General features: G+C 41.8%; 2 protein-coding genes across 11 annotated transcripts in view; one reads left to right on the top strand and one right to left on the bottom strand.

The window, feature by feature from the left end:
• The first annotated feature begins 3,808 nt into the window (after window positions 1-3,808).
• Window positions 3,809-6,772, top strand: SEC61G (SEC61 translocon subunit gamma). Of its 2 annotated transcripts, XM_064704998.1 has the most exons (4): window positions 3,809-3,927; window positions 4,659-4,758; window positions 5,726-5,828; window positions 6,667-6,772. In XM_064704998.1, exons 2-4 carry the CDS (start codon window positions 4,665-4,667, stop codon window positions 6,674-6,676), a joined length of 207 nt encoding a protein of 68 aa, XP_064561068.1. In that variant the 5' UTR covers window positions 3,809-3,927; window positions 4,659-4,664; the 3' UTR covers window positions 6,677-6,772. The 2 variants fall into 2 exon arrangements, with proteins under 2 accessions (XP_064561068.1, XP_064561067.1); XM_064704997.1 differs by lacking the exon at window positions 3,809-3,927 and having other exon boundaries at window positions 4,638-4,758.
• A 1,333-nt stretch (window positions 6,773-8,105) lies between these two features.
• The window catches only part of TPK1 (thiamin pyrophosphokinase 1), a 305,721-nt gene continuing 297,100 nt past the window's right edge, over window positions 8,106-16,726 (bottom strand). For all 9 annotated transcript variants that reach the window (XM_064704990.1, XM_064704992.1, XM_064704993.1 and 6 more), the window contains one exon: window positions 8,106-8,386. In XM_064704990.1, the coding sequence (XP_064561060.1) occupies window positions 8,268-8,386 (119 nt within the window). In that variant the 3' untranslated portion in view covers window positions 8,106-8,267. The remainder of the gene's footprint in view (window positions 8,387-16,726) is intronic.

Here is a 16,726-nt window from a genome sequence, read left to right as displayed (position 1 = left end):
TCCCACAACATCACCTTGCTTTCTCCTCTCTTTCTTCCTTCTCTACATTATTCCCTTGTTTGGGCTGGAAATCCCTGCTGTTGTGTGGTCTTTGTTCTCTGCTCTTTCTGACCCAGAGCATGCTCAGATGCCCACTGGCTGCAGTGACCAACCTTCCTTGCATACATGAGTCCACAGGCGGCCACCTTCCCTGTTTTCTTAGTCTTTTTCTTCGCTTTTGCTGTCCCTCTGGAAAACCATTTGCCCCTTAAATTCCTAAAGGAAAGTCAGATTGTCCCCAAATGCTACTCCTGCTCAGACAGTCCATCCCTCCCAAAAATTCCCCCGGGGAAGAAGCCAATGTTTTGCCTTGCCTCCACCAGTTCAAATGCCTTAGATCCTGGGCACAGCACTGGCTGTGCCTCCTGCCCACCCACACATCCCTCTGGCTCTTCCTACATGGGAGCAGCTCAGTTCCTGCTGTCTGTCATGGGATGGTTTGGGATGGGAAGGAGATAGCTCAGCTAGACTTCATATCCCAAAGTACTGCTTTTTGTGCAGCCACAGGAGACCTGCCAAGACCACTGCAAGTGCTTTCTTCTAGCACGTGGGGAGTAATCCTTCAAACAAGAGAGCCAGACTGGCAGGTCTCTCCACTCTGGGATGCAGAGAGTGGAGCGCTGCCCCTGCCATCGAGCTGCTGCTGCTGAGGCCAGGCAGCACCAGCCTCATGGGAACCTGAGCAGGACCTGCCTGGGGCTGGAGCAGAGTCAGGGTAGGGAAAATGGGGTTATGCCCCACAGGGGAACAGAGAGGCTTGGGGACCTGTTCAGACAGAGCTACTGCTCTGTCCTTCCTACAACCACTTGGGGATCACACATGTGCCATCCCACCAGACAGAGGCTGAGCTGCCTCTCATACTGAAATCTGTGTCTTTTCTCCTCTCAGCTGATCCTAAAATTATGTTTGCTGCAGCTTCTGGCAGCTCACTGGCTCCTGGCATCCCACCATGTTCTGCAGGCTGCAGTGGGATCTGTGCTGTGGCAGGCTGGCAGCATGGAATGGGAAAGGCTAAAGAAGAGGCTGATCACACTGTCCAAGTGTCCAGATCCAGAGGGATGGATGTCATACAACAGCCTAATGTGCCAGTAGTTAAAAGCAGATATTTGTCTTGCATGTCCTCAAAAGGACAAGAATAAACTACAAACTAAAATGTGCAAGTATGCAAAGTGAAAATGTCATCAAAAGAAGTCTCTCATCCTTGGAGCACACAGAAGATGAAAACCTCCCCCCTCTCCCCACAGTGTGGCTCCAGTTTATGCAATATTCAGAAGCAAATCAGCCCTAGCACATACTGCATAGGATAACAATGGTCTTTTTACTGTTGAGGGAATGGTTATGTACTGCTTAGATGTTGCCATAAAAGCAGACTTGAAACACTGCCATAAAAATTCACCTGTGCAAGCACACCACTTTCTTCCCCGACCTTGCAAGAACCATAAAGAAGTAGAAACAAAACACCCCAGTAGCAGTCTAGCTTTCAATGAAAAAAAAATTACACATGCTGAGGAGATGTAAACCTTTTTTTATCTTCTGTAAGTGCAAATGGCTCTTAGTAAATATATTTAGAACAGTAACATAGTTGCCATGAAGACTGAGTCTAAGTAACCATGTATTAGTTCAAGGGCATTAAAAACCCCATAAATGCAGGAAAATCCTATGAGGAGAACAGCCAATGCTTTCTGTGCACAAATCAGGACTCTGCCTCTCTCCTAAGCTGCTGAAGTCCAAACTTGCAACCTGGCAGGCAAAGACAAGAACTTTTCATGGCTGAGTGAAGGAAGCCAAGATAGGACAATGGACACCTTCTACCCCACCATAGAGAACCCGTAGCACAAACTTATGAGAAAGCCACATTGTTAAGACAGGCAAGATATGCTGTGTTTCTCCAGAACACTTCTCCACAGGAAAAACAACTTAAAATAGAACTTTTTGGGGAAACAAAGCTTTATTTCAGTAAATGCTTTTTAAAACAAAAATCTAACCCAACCAGAAATCTGTGTCATGAATTGTTTCATACATGTCTTCTTTTTTCAGGTTAAATTTTTTTCCCAGTCAGTGCCTTTTGGCTACATCCACTGTGGAGATGGTTCACAGCAGGGGTCCTCATGCAGCACAGCTGGAAATGTGAGTTTCCTCTGTTGATAAAGTCTCTGGCTGTGATACTGAAGGGAAAAAACCCAAATAAGACAAAGCCCACCAAAATGCCTCTAGATATGGAATCTCATTCAAAGGTTCAGCAATCTATTCTGTCCCATCACACACCATGCACTATGGCTATCAGGCCCTTTGTTGCTTTCTTTAGGGATCTTCCTCTCCCCTTCCTTCCATTCTGGCAGAGTGCAGACTGGCATCAAAAACAAGAGCCAAGTTATACACAAATCTGACACTCTAATCTTTCTGTGCTGGTGTGTCAATGGAAGAGATCCAGCAGAATTTGGTCACCAAAATTATGGTTCCATCTGAGAAACAGTGCTGCAGGATTTTTTGTTTCCATTCAAAACAAAATCTAATCCAAAGGCAGACTTTTGGAGAAAACCTGTAGAGGACATCAAGCCAATAGCCCTCCAATGCCACCTAGAGTGCTCATATCTGAAGGAGATCAGTAGCACTGAGGGACCTGCCCTGTGGCCAGAGACAAAGAAGGTGGTTGCCAAAAAATCCATGGAATGACCATTTCCCAACTGTGATGTGATGGTACTTTACCTGTAGTGAAGGCTGTCAGCAAAAATTTAAGCCCAGAAAATATTTTGTGCACACTGAGGTGCACCAAGGAGTTGAGATCAGCAAAGCACTTGCTAAACTGGCTGCAGAGGCCCCACGGTCTGATGAATAATTAATAAGCTTTGGAGACTTAATATAAACTCAAAGGTGGAGTCAACTAGGAACAGAGCTCTAGAGAAAAATCAATAACATCAAAAAAAAGGAGGGATAAAACCAGTAAATCCATTTTGTCTTTGTTCTTCCTTTATCTGAGATGAAGCAGCAGGGAATTGCTCCCTTCAGGCAGCGACAGCCTCTTTTCCCCCTCATGCAAGGAAGTGTCCTACACTACACCCTTTACACCCTTGGTGCTGAAATGTACAGAGTTTTCCTACTTCTGGGCACTGCACACTTCTCTACACAAGAAAAACTCCCGTGTTTTCAAAGGTGATGAACTCCCTCAGTTCACAATGGCTCCAGCATTCCTGAAAACCAAGTTTTACACTGGGGGGTTTTTTGGTTGGTTGTGGGGGTTTTTTTTGGGGAGTGTTTTTTGGTGGTTTTTTTGCCATCTTTTCACCGAAAAGCGTTTGTTACAGGCATATCCAGAGGATAAATTAGGTTGGAAAAGACCTCTGAGATCATTGAGTCCAACCTATGCCCTAACACCACCTTGACAGCTATTCCATGGCACGGAGTGCCACGTCCAATCTGTCCTTAAACACCTCCAGGGACAGCGACTCCACCACTTCCCTAGGCAGCCTTCCAGTATCTAATCACCCTTTCTATGAGGAAATCCCTCCTAATGTCCAACCTAGACCTCCCATGGCACAGCTTGAGACTGTGTTCTTTCATCCTTGTCGCTGTTTGCCTGGGAGAATAGTCGCACCTTTTCCCTTTATTTCCCGCTAGAACACCGCAGGATCCCAAGGCTCCAAGGGCACGGGAAGCAGACGCGCTGCCAGCAGCCGCAGAGGCACTGCGGAGCCGCACGGGCCCTCACGGCTGTGCCCGCCCCGCCGGCGAGGCGGGAGGAGCGCCAGGCCCCGGAAACCGGAAAGGAGGAAAAAAACCCAAGTGCAACCCCGCCCCCAAACCTCTTCAATTTCCACCCAAAACCCGCCCCGCCTGCCGCCGTGACGTCACGCGCTCCGCCGCTCAGTGCGACGTGGCCCTCGGCCCACGGTGAGGGCGGCGCGGGGGACCGGGGGTCCCCCGGGTGTTCCCCGGCCCTGGGAGACGGGGAATCAGGGATCGGGGATCAGGGCTGGGCAGCGGCAATTGGGATGGGGCCAGGGGTGGGAGATTGTCGGGACTGCGGCAGGCAGGGGGATCTCGGCCGCAGCGAGGGGGAAGGGGGTCGCTGAGACGCGAGAGGGGCCGACATCACACCGGGAGCCTTCTACCAGTGGGTCCGTATGGATTAGTGGGAGCAAATCCCGCCGGTGGTGTCCTGTGTGCGGGGGCAATGCTGGCACACGCCTGCAGTGAGGATAAGGCTCGGGCACAGCGTTCTCTCTCCGTGCTCACCGGCCCCCGGCAGCTTTTGGCGTGGGGGTCCCCCCAAACCGGCGACTTTTGTCTATTTAGACGCCTTTGGTGGTGTTCTCAGAAACACAGCGTAGGGCGTGAGCTGAAAACCCCGCTGTGATGGGGCTGTTTTCCCCTTCTAGGCTGAAAGGCATAATTTTCCATATTTTTTTCTTTAGCAGTCAGAAATAGGCCTTCATGTTTATTTAGTGAAACAGTGTCTTCATTTCCTGGAAAGTGGAAGTATCTTAGGTTGGAATGTGACACTTTAGGTTATCTTAAGCCTTTAACAAACTTTGTAGGTAACTGCTACTAATGTAATTTAAAAAATCTGGTTTTCAGTATGTATGTGGAGCCATCAATGCTAAATGTGTGTGTGTTTGCAGGCAATCATGGATCAGGTAATGCAATTTGTGGAACCCAGCCGTCAGTTTGTGAAAGATTCCATACGACTTGTTAAGAGATGCACCAAACCTGACAGGAAAGGTAAAGCACACAATAAATCAGAACACAATCCTTGATTTGTCTTGTATCTTAGCACGTGTCTTTCCATACGTCACTTGTGTTGATTTGTTTGCTGTGGTTGTTTCTCAGCTGCCAATATGAGATTTAAACTTGAGCTGTAGTTGTCTAAATGTCAATGTGTTTAAGGTTCTGGCTATAATAAACACATGTACCTAGGTGTGTGAGTGGTACTAAAATTCACTTTAGGAGAGAGGTTAAGTAGCTGAAATTCAGTGCTCCACAGTTGCCAGGCATTGCCTGACTGGGACAGGAACAATTTTGTCACAGGAGTAGGGAAGAGGAGGTTTTGGACTAGAGAGGCCCTGGAGAGAAGCTGTAACCAAAACCAGAATGCAGCTGGTCCTCTGCAAGTTACGGTGCTTTATTCACATGCTCAGAGTGAACAGGTCTGGGACTTAAGTTTGCTATTGAGATCCATAAGGAACTTCATTCCTTGTCAGACTGGCAGGTTGATGAGGGGCTATTGACCTTCTTTGTCAGCTTCATGGTTGCTGTCCTAAAGTAATTGAAAATATCCCAAGTATTCGATTTTTGTGGGGTCTTACAGTGCTGTCCTCCTGTGATGGACATAAATACAGATTTTCTATTTTTGATGCTATATTAAAGATTATTTTCAGGGCTTGTAGGGATGTAAAGGAAATGTGATGGGATAAATGTTCTATGCATTGTCATTGTAGGTATTTTTGATTCTGCTTATTTAAAAAAGATTGTGATCAGCCATTCATTGTGGAAATCTGCATCTTCTCTCTGAAAATCTCATCTGTCTTCTAAAAAAGTGGGTTTGTTTCTCAGCATCTGTGCAGATTTTGAAGTGTTTCGGTATTAACATGGTTCTGTAAAGAGAGATCTCTCCTTTGGTCTCTGCAGTGCACATATGTATGCCATACATGAGACATCCTAACACTTTTTTTTTCTTGTTATTTTGCAGAGTTCCAGAAGATTGCCATGGCAACAGCAATAGGCTTTGCTATAATGGGATTTATTGGTTTCTTCGTCAAATTGATCCATATCCCAATCAACAATATAATTGTGTAAGTGAATATGGCCTGCAGTTTCACTAAATTTTTACCTGTTCAGTTTTAAACAGAGGACATTAGTGAGCCCTATAAAACCCATGTTGTTTTACTGTCTGTGCATTTAGTGTAATATGACAAGTATTACTTGATTCAAAGGACTTTATGAGCAATGCTAATGAACTTTATCTTAATTCAGCATGCTGCAAAGTATTAGAACCATAGTTCTCAAGGTTTTCTCTGAGTATTCTGCTTCAAAACTGCATGTTAGATATTTTGATCTCCAGTTCCTCAGTGTATGTTTGACCACAGAACAATTACTCTATTTGGATCTTAAATGCTCATACTGTTTCCAGTTCATAGTCTGGGTATCCAAAGTAAATGGATGGATGATAAGGTAAAGAAAACTGAGAGGGTATGCTGTAGGATGACAGGGCACAGAAAAAGGTTTGCCTTGTTTGATTTACTGAGTGCTAGATATATTTGAAACATTGTTTTATGTTTAACTGCATCCTGTAAAATGCCTTTTGGAATGAATAATGCATCATGAAGAGTTTGAACTTCAGGTTGACTGGCTGGCTCCATGGTAATGACATACTAACAGTACCATATTCTCCAGAGCTAATGTGATCCCCTCCCCAGCACTGGAAGAGGTTAAAGACCATTCTGTGCCCATAATATGTGACTCCCTTATACCTCTAAGAGTGGTCATCTAGGCAAGGAGTGTTTGAAAATGGGAAATAAGCTGTAATGCTTCTCCTAACAGGGCAGTGGTGGGAGGATAAAGTAAGATTTTAGGTGGGATCACTTGATCACTGTTCATTAGTTGAAACTGATTACTTTGTTCTCTCAACAGAGGTGGCTGAATATTCATCATGAAGAAGACAGTTGTGACACCTGCTGCAGTGATTTCACAGCTTTAATTTGTTTGATATTAAACAAGCTCAGTTTGCGTTTTCAAACGTTCTTGTCGTCTTATTACTTTTTAAAAGTGTATGTGACCATACCTGTCTGCAGGCCTGCTTTTTTTTTTTTTCTGTAATAGTAGTTGTGTGCTTTACTTGTTTTATTACTTCTTTTAACCATGGTAGAATCAATCATTCAGGTGGGAAGGAGGCTTGGAAGATCTCTAGTCCAATGTCCTGCTTGATGCTGGGTCAGTGTTGCATTCTGATGAGGTTGCCTAAGTTTTTCTCCAGTCAAACGGTGAAAGCTTCCATGGGGGACAGCTGTATGACCTCTCTCCAGGAGATGTTTACAAAGCAGTAAATTAAGCTTTGGAACAGCACTGTTCTAGCAAAAGCAGACTGCAAGAAAACAGCCTTTCTCTATCCTTTCAAGTGGTGTAAAAGTGTATGGGAATTCCTGTCAATAATTTCTGGAATCACCATAATTATCACTAATTCCTTTCTGCATTTGGAAGTCATGCTAGGTTATAGTATGTACTTGACAGGAAAAAAACTTCACGTCAAACAAAGAAATTGTATTGCCAGTCTGTATTCTGATGGCATAATTAAAACACCCAAACATAATTGATTACTGAGATGTACCATTTGAGGATAGTTTAGTTGTCAGAGACACTAAGCAGTCCTTCAGCAAATCCACAACTTGCTCACACTGTTGGATAGGATATATACCCATTTTGAATCCTGTTCTGTACATAGAATTGTATTGGCCCCCTGCATGTTGACCTGGAAGTTTCTATTATTTTATGTTATTGCATATTTTGATTTTAAGAACTAAGCCTGCAAAAACTCTGGTAGATGCAATGTTTTTCCTCCTTAGATTGAGATTAAGACATTTCATTCACTTCAAAAATCTTACTGTAAGCATTTGGTATTTGCAGAAGCCACAATGGTACTTCTGCTACAGACTTTAAAAGCACTTAATACTGGGACATCTGATACTGGTGCAGCTTCAGCAAAACTGAAGCTTCTTCAGTACACTAACTTGCTTCCTAAGTAGAAAAGTTCAATAATTATTCTTCAGAAATCTTCACCAGCACCTACATATGTTACAAACCAGGACAGGAAAATGAGATTAGTTAATCTTAGTGCTATCACCTTGTGATACAGTTATACTGTGTGCAACTGGATACTGTATTTCCTTTTGTCAGGACAGGAAAAATAGTTCAGTATTGGAATAAAATACTTTGTAAAAGTAGCCTGAACTAAGCAGATAAGCAGCAGCAGCAGTTTCTTGATATTCATTTTGGTTTGTGGTTGTACTGAGTGGCTGCTCATGCATCTTCTGATTAAGTAGATTAAATAGAATGAAGTACTCTAATACATCAAGTAATTTTGATTCAATCTCAAGTGACTTTTATTTCAGACTTGTTTTTCATTCAATACAGAAAATCAGTGCCTGCTTCCATCATGCAGCAGCTTTACTGTCTTAATTCAGTGAAATTTTGTAATTTGAGTCGTGTCAGATCAGAAAAGGCAGCTGTAGCTGATCTTAGCTCTTGATAGCCATTGTCCACAGCAGAGGTTTGTCCGTCTCGATGGTCACAATCCCGGAGTCGTCATAGGTGTTGGAAGTACTGACGAGTGTTCCAAACTTCAGCACCTGGTTAGCTGTGAAAAGGAAGGAAGAGACTAAGTGGTTCTCTACAACAATAAAAGGACATCTGTGCATTGATTTGAAAGACCACTGCTCCCACAAAGAACAAAAAAGTAACTAAATAAATTCAAACTGGATAAACATTACCTAGTTAGAAGGCTTGTATGAGATTTTTCAATGACCTGAAGAGGCAATAAATTAATCCCCAGAGTAACAGTTTGAGTTTACAGCAGGTTATTACAAAAGCAGTGTGTTAGGTAATCCTCAGAGTTTCATATCTGGAAATTTGTATTTCATTAGAATCAGTTCAAGTACTAGTGCTAGAAAAGGTATTTAATATAAAACAAAGAGAATCTTACTGTAGTTCCAAACTTGAGATTTGCTTTAGCTCAGCAACAAGCCTATAATCTTTTAAAACATGAACAGTTCTAAACAAAGGCCAGCAGTGAAAAGTGATATTTAGCATCTTTGAATTAAGGGACTTGAATCTTTTCTTCTATTGCATGTGAGGTAGGTGTTTGTGATTTAGAAATAACAAATAGCAAACCATGCAGTTTAAGTTCTGCTTTTAATTTCTTCCCTTTTGAGTAGCGTTGTTTGCATGTTGGAAATACATCAACTTCCTTAAAGGCACTCTAGAACTACTCAGTTCTGTGGTAGTCCTTGCTCATAGAAAGGTTCAGAGTAAGAACTCTAATACTATCCTCTGATTTAGCTTGTAAAACAAGCCAAATGACAGCTCTTTCCCATTGGCAGCTCAGAAAAACATTTCCATGGAGGATACAATGACAGCTGCAGCTGGGGAGGATTGTTCTGGAAGATCAGCAAGTCTGTGTGACCTATCAGAATTGCCAAATTGTGCATTGCTACCAAAGTAAAAATCCTCTGGATTTGCTATTAAGTGACCTAATGCAAAGGAAGATCTCCCTGTGGTCAAAAGGAGTGCAAAACAACTTAGTAAGCTCTATTTTGTGATTTGCACAGGAGACACATTTTCCAGTGCTGGATATGAATGCTGGCTGCAGTAAACCTGTGTATAGTGCATTACTACAATGCATGCACTGTCTGCCCCTTGCTGGAAGCTGCACAGGGGGAACTGATCTTGCCAGGCTCTACTGCTTTAAAAGGAAGGACGTTCAGACAAAAGCCAGGGTATGTAGTTCAGTGTGTCTTCTGCCAAATCTGTGCTTGGTCTACTTATTCCTGCTCCTACACTTGTTACTAGCTTGAAGTGAACTGAAGAGGAGGTTTCAGCTGCCAGCTGAATTTGTTGGCATGAGAGTAACACCCAAGTTTCACTACTGCAAATGGAAGAGTCCTGCCATTTCAAGTTCAGCAGCTGGGAGCATAACTGCTATGCAGTGCAGAAATCCAGCAAAGAGAAAAGAAAAAAACCCCAGTACTACTGTACTATATCAATTGTGTACCTAAAATAAAGGAGCTAGATTCTGTCAGGATTCTTTTGGACACATGCCAGTACCAGGCAGGCTCCTAGACAGATGCCAGGATGGATGTTTTGGTGTTTGCCTTTGGAAGACACAGCAGAGGCCACAGGGGCTGTGTCTTGCCAGAAAACACAAATTTCCCAATTTGCAGGTAAACAAGTAATTCAGTCATTTAGTGCTGAGGTAACACATGGGTAGAGTTCCCTGAGTAAAAATACTCCCAAAATACTGTGTTAAGTGCTGTGGTCAAGCTATGAGTGTTTCCAGTCAGTTTTAAGTAGGAAAGAAGCTTAAATACTTTAAAACATTTGCTGACACACAAACTACCTTCTTTTGGTTACTATATATTGAAACTTGAAGGGGGTGGGGAGGAAGAACTTTTTTGATGAACTACTGTATAAACCCACTAGTTTAGTATCATTTATTGCTTCTTGCTCAAGACTGAGAATAATACTCAATGTTTCACAGCTTTGCATATAAAATAATGGCTCTGCAGAAGGCAAGAATTAACAACAACATGGCAGCTTAATGAAACAAAATCTAAAGCTGTATTTCTTAGTGCATAAAATCAAGTGAAAATGAGAGCCTTTTTTTCCCCTTTCAATAGAAAATTCTAGCCCACTAGATGGAGCCTTTTATCTTTATCATGTTTTATGCTGGGTGAGGATCATAGTGTGAAATAGTGAAATGAAAAAAAATGCAAAAACTGTTAAACAGTACTGCTGATTCACGTGGCTCAAATGGACCAATTCCAAGCACTTGGTTTCACACTAGCCAACATTTCAACTAACATAATTAAAAATGTATGTTTTCCATTCCATAAATGAACAGTAATTAATATAAAAACCTAGGTTTGAGCTGGTAAAGGAAATAAGAGGATGTGCAAACCTACTGCTGCTAGGCAAACTTCCTGCTGTTTCATGCATTCTGATGGAAGTTTACAAGGTCAAAGAAGTGGTAAGTTTTATTAGTTCACTTTTTTAAAAAATGAATTTCAATTTTGTTAAGTCCTACCAAGAACTTATGTCTTGGGGGAAAAAAACCCCAACCTATTACAACACCCATTTTCACTATTGAGATTACTTTTCAAGATACAGATTCTGAAGAAAAGCACCTTTTTATTTTCTACTATTTAGTAAATAGTTTTGCTATAATTGGGTACCAAATCCAATTTTAATAAAGGATTCCACACTGCACTTAAAAAAAAATCCAAAACTCAAAACTCCTGGAAATTCTATAATTTTCTAATTAAAAGAAATCTTATTTTGGATCATTGAAAGCTTTCTTTTTGACCAATAGTAGTCACTTTAAAGACTTGATTTGGATAAGCCCATAAGTGATTAACTGAAATACCCCTCACCATTAGAAGTTTTGTTGAGTGCTTTAGTTCCGATCAAATTGAGTTTACTGATAATGGATTGTTGATGAAAAAAATACCCAGCTTTTCCACTGTAGCTATACCATTTTATCATTACTCTCCATTTACCAAGTCAGCAAGGACTTCCAATACTAGAAGCAAATGGTTTTCCTGCCTTTTTATGGAGGGGGAGGGAAAAAACCCCACCAATATCCCACCCACCCCCCCAAACTCCCCACCCAACAAAATCTCCCATGAGACAGTTTTTTTTTGGTGCGTCTTGTGTTCTTACCAGTAACAAATTTCTGTCTGATGGATTGCAGCACACCACTTATTCAGAGATAGACATGGGCATAGAGAGGACTGACTTTGATGGAGGAATGTTTCTGTACCAGTTTTTGTTTTGTTTAGATGGTGTTTCAATCTGCCAGGGTTTGAGAATGTTGGACATAATTTAGGAGAAGAAAACTGAGGGCATATAGGTGAGCTTCCCAAAGGAGCATAATCACAAAGATCATTACTTCTTAGACACCTGTTTTGCTGACCAAGTTACATGATAGAAGAGCTCTCAGTAACCACATGACTGGCAATTTCCACTATTTTATTGCTCTTACTCTGATAATTTAAAAAAAGTACACAAATCCTAGGATGCTGTATGAAAAATGTTAATCTCAGAGGTAAATTTTTGAAAATTCATTAATCTTATGGATGCAAGAACAACATTTGGAAATGGTAGCAGAATGCACTCTATAGGTAATTAAATTACAGAAATAATCAAAAACCCGAAATCTAAAAATTTATTTTAAAATCTTAGTTATCCTTCTACCACAGTAGGGAGTTATTTTTGAGTGGCTGGTACTGAAAATCAGTTATTTTTGAGTGCCTGGTACATAAGCCTTGCTTGTAATCCTTGTGCTGCTGGCTTTCAGCCTGGAAACTGAGAAATAGTGTGGCCTAGTTATAACTAGATTGGAGGTCATCATGTCAAGTGCTGCAAAAATACTCTCAACATCAGGTAATTCCTCTTAATGAATGTATTCATGATCTAGTAGACCTATAATTTCTATGCTCCATTGTACTATTTAGGACACTTAAAGTTCAGTGCAGAAAAGAGAACTTATCTATTTAAAAAAAAAAGAAACCAATCAAGGTTTCATTTACATCTTAGAAGCTGCACTTAAGTAGTGCTTGAGGGAGACACGTTTAGAGAAAAACTTCAGCCTAAACTTGTTCAGAGAAAAACTTCTTCCTAAACTTGTCATATATGGCAAAACCAAATTGTGTCAGGGTCCCACTACTGTCACCACAAATGGCTAAGGACCAAAGACTATCATGTTAAGCACGTCCCACATGGACACTGTGATACTTATGCTATGCTGCCTTTCCTCAACTCTCTCAATTATTTCCTGAAATATGTAAAGTCACACCTTGCTGGTTTCCACCACTGAAAACAGAAACAAGGGAAGGAATACAAGCAGATTGCCACTGCTGACATGAGTGTGGGGAATATTAAAATTATTAATTATTAATTAAAAGCCCTATTATAGTGAGTGTAATACTCTTCTCCCTAGGCAAATGCTGCATCAAAATGATAGAAAATTAAGATCAATAAGCTGAAACACAAGCTAAAGTGAAATATTGAATCACCATTTGGTATCCTATTACAGTTTATCTGGAGAGGATTTCCCTGAAGTTCTGTTAGGAGCAAAAATCTGCATTTAAATGGAGATACATTAGTAATGCATGAGCTAGTACTTTGCAGGTCACCCTGTGTCTGCAGAACAGCAGCATTAATTTTGCTATTTACAAATAAAAATCCCAAGTAGATTGTAGGCTGATCTTCCTTCCATTCCTCCTAGGTTTACACTTGTGGTTAGGCTGACTTCACTGGAGTTAATCTTCATTTGCACTGATGGATACAAAGGAAAAATTGGGTGCTTGATCTCTGTGCAGTGGGAACTGCGAAGCTAGAAGTTGCAAATAACAGTAATTTACAATAAAACATGAACTATTTTCAACAATGATACAACAGAAGTCCCACAAAGGCTTGCTGAGTCTGCTGGGAGGGGCTGACTACCAGGCTAGATTCCCTCAGGGCCAAGGGAGTTTGGAATAAGCAGGAACTGCATTGGGCATTTTTTATAACTATTGTAGCTTTGGGTACCTGGTTTTGTGGCACAGAACAATGGTTTTATAATCTCAATGCATTCATACAAGCAGATTTACAAAAGGATTGAGAGGATGTGGGAGGAAGGGGGGCCAGCAGCAGGGCCAGGTGGCTTTTCCACCAGTTTAGGTGCTGGCAAAGACTCTTGGCCAGGGCTCTGCAGCACAGGCTGCCTGGCCTCACACTGGGGGGATTTTAGGAGGCTACAACAAAAGTTTAAAGGCTGTCAAAGCTTCACAATTTCATTTAAAAAGAGAAAAAAATATATTAACAGAACTGTGTGTTCTACCCTGGATAGAAACCACCCATGTTGAGAGAGCCTTCAGAAATGCAAATGAATGTCAGAAGTTTTCAAATTTATTTTCAGCACACTTTTTTTCTTCCTCCACGTATTTTTTTCCAGCTTTGTAATAATGGCAGTACTGCAAGAATAGCTCAAAGTCTTCCTGTCACATCACCCGCTTGGTGGCAATTTAAAATGATTAGCTGATAAAAATGATTCTAAGAAAGACTGCTTTCTACACTAAGGTCTCTACTGCTACTACTGCTTCACCAAGATCAACAAGAATCATTAACTGTATGGAGTTTCTACACTATTAGCAGCATTTTAGCACCAGCAAGATGTGCTTCTGTGTTTGTTCAAAATCACATTAGCATCTTAACTTAATTAAAGGAGCCTGGAAAGTAAAACAAGGAAACTCTACATACTGTTTTCAGTAGTGCCTTTCTGGTCCAGATGTTATGATAAAATTGTAACAGGAATGATCTAGCAAAACCATAAAGTAAGTCAGAGAAATAGCTGTCTGGAAGACTGTTTCACTAAGCTAAAGGCAAAGTCAGGCTACGAAGTAATTTTTACACTTGAGTCTAGCCAGTAAGAAGTAGGGTGTTTACTTAATTTTTGATGCTTTCCACTAAGTTTGTATGTTTCTCAAACTGCTAACAACTCTGAGGTGCTGTACAGGTGACAGGTACTATTAATAATAGTGTTAGAGCACTGAAGAAACAGCTGCAGAAATAAAATGCAGCTTCAGTTTGACAGTCGCTGCTGTAGAGATTTTGCATATAAGCTAGACAAAATAACTTGTTGCTATTTTGGTCTGTCTCTATTTCACGTTGTGAGATAAAGAAAACTATTCTCATGAGAAAAAGGGCAAGAGTAACACTGAGATGCATCAGCTAATGAATTGTCTTACTGCTAACTTGTCCATAAGACACCTCATAGCACACATCATCCTATTACATTGTCATCTTTAGAGGCATTACTTAGTCACACAAAGCTGAGGATGGCAATCTGGTGCAACACTGAAACCTGAGATTAGCTCAAAACAATGGTGTTCTGTCACAGCATTTAGGTCTGAAGCTCTGGTTTGACATGACAGCAAAGAACCTAAAAATACTTGCTATTTTGAAAGCTGCTACACTGTCAAGTTGATATGATGCATGTAGAAGTGAAATCTACTGAATTTGTTAGAGAAAGATATCCAAATGATCCCAGCAATTGACCACAGACAGTGGTGCAGAAAGGAGTGAAATTCCCCCTACATTCGTCATGACTGGGCTGTTGGAGACAGGGAGGAGAGATGGGAAGAGGAAGGACAGTGAATCTTCCTCACCCAAATCTCAGGTCTAGGTGACTACATCCATGTACTCAGGCTTTGAACAACATAGCACAAGAAAAGTGTTTCAGCACAATCAGATCCAGGACTGACCAAGATCAACAAGTCACCTCTAGCTACAGTAATTTTCCAGTACTTCATATACAAATTAAAAAAAAAAAAACCACTCTTTCACAAACCCCTATAATCCTTCAACAGGTTTTAAAGTGTGATATTAGTTATGAAGAGAACTCAATGTTAATTATTTTTCCTTTCTATTCTTTGGACTCCTACAAAATCCTGTCACATTTAGACTACTATATTTGCAAGAAGAAGCAGTAAAAGAGAATTTTAAAACACATTCATAATACAAGTTTTTCAGCTTCTGTATGTATACCATTTTTCCCATCATTTGCAAAAATGTGCAGACACAATGATTATTTCTGTATCAATCAAACTCGGCCTGTAGGTGAAATATTGGTATATGGATATTTGCTCAGTAAATACCTATACATGTTGGGTGAAATGGGGATCTCATTCAATCACTCTATGGAGGAGAACAGCAGCAATGCCTTAAATATTTCACAACAGTCTTGGCCAGCTGCCTATATCGCCTACCACTGTGTAGGACGAGTCCCCAACAGCAAGTCTCCCAAGAATTTAGCACTTCTCTGCTTTCTGTGATGGGGATATGATTTTCCTAAGGGAATTGATCTAAAGCCAGTTCCTAGCCAGCCCTGAAAAACAAATCTAAGCAGGCTGTCTTCATGTTGCTGCTGCCAGCACTAGCTCAGCACCATATCCAGAGTCCTGTGATGGGCTTCAGTGCCAAAATTAAATTAAATATGATTTGACAAAGCTCTGTAAAGTCTCAGTCCTTCACTCCAACACGCAAAGTTGCAATGGCAAAGATCAAAGTAGACCTTCTGAACTCTGGTAGGGTGTATTGGGTTTGCATGGCCAGATTTTGATAGCAGGAGGCTTCAGGGGTGACTTCTCTGTGAGAAGCTGCTGGAAGCTTCCTCCATGTCCAACAGGGCCAACCCCAGCCAGCTCCAGAACAGATGCACTGTTGGCCAAGGCTGAGCCAACCAGTAATTATGGTAACACCTCTGTAACAACAGATTTGAGACAGGTTTAAAAAAAGTTATTGCACACAGATATAATTGTGGTCAGAGAGGAATGAGAATGTGTGAGAGGAACAACTCCACAGACAACAAGGTCAGTGAAGAATGAGAGGCAGGAGGTACTTCAGGTGCCATATCTGAGATTCCCCTGCAGGCTGTGGTGCAGACCATGGGGAGGCAGCTGTGCCCCTGCAGCCCATGGAGGACCATGGATATACAGAGATCCATCTGCAGCCTGGGGACGAGTCCCAGGCCAGAGCAGGTAGATGATCCAAACAGGCTGTGAACCTGGGGTAAGCCCATGCAGGAACAGGCTCCTGGCAGGGATCTGTGGACCCATGGAGAGGGGAGCCCATGCTGGAGCAGGTTTCCTGGTAAGGCCTGTGACCCTCTGGCGGACCCATGCTGGAGCAGCACGTCCTTGAAGATCTGCAACCTGTGCCCAGGCTAGGGCAGTTTGTGAAGAACTGCAGCCTGTGGGATGGACTCCTAGAGAAATTAGCAGAGGACTGTCTCTGTGGGAAGGACTCCATACTGGAGCAGGAGAAGGATTCCCCTACCTCAGCAGCGGCAGAAAGAACTTGTGATGAACCAACCATAACCACCATTCCCTGTCTCCCTGTGCTGCTAGTGAGGATGAGGTAGAGCCTGAGCAGGAGG

Source organism: Zonotrichia leucophrys, chromosome 2, assembly GCF_028769735.1.
Source record: "Zonotrichia leucophrys gambelii isolate GWCS_2022_RI chromosome 2, RI_Zleu_2.0, whole genome shotgun sequence".
Classification (NCBI taxonomy): domain Eukaryota; kingdom Metazoa; phylum Chordata; class Aves; order Passeriformes; family Passerellidae; genus Zonotrichia; species Zonotrichia leucophrys.
Note: the sequence above shows the minus strand (reverse complement) of the source record. Positions and strands in the feature narration are given on the sequence as shown.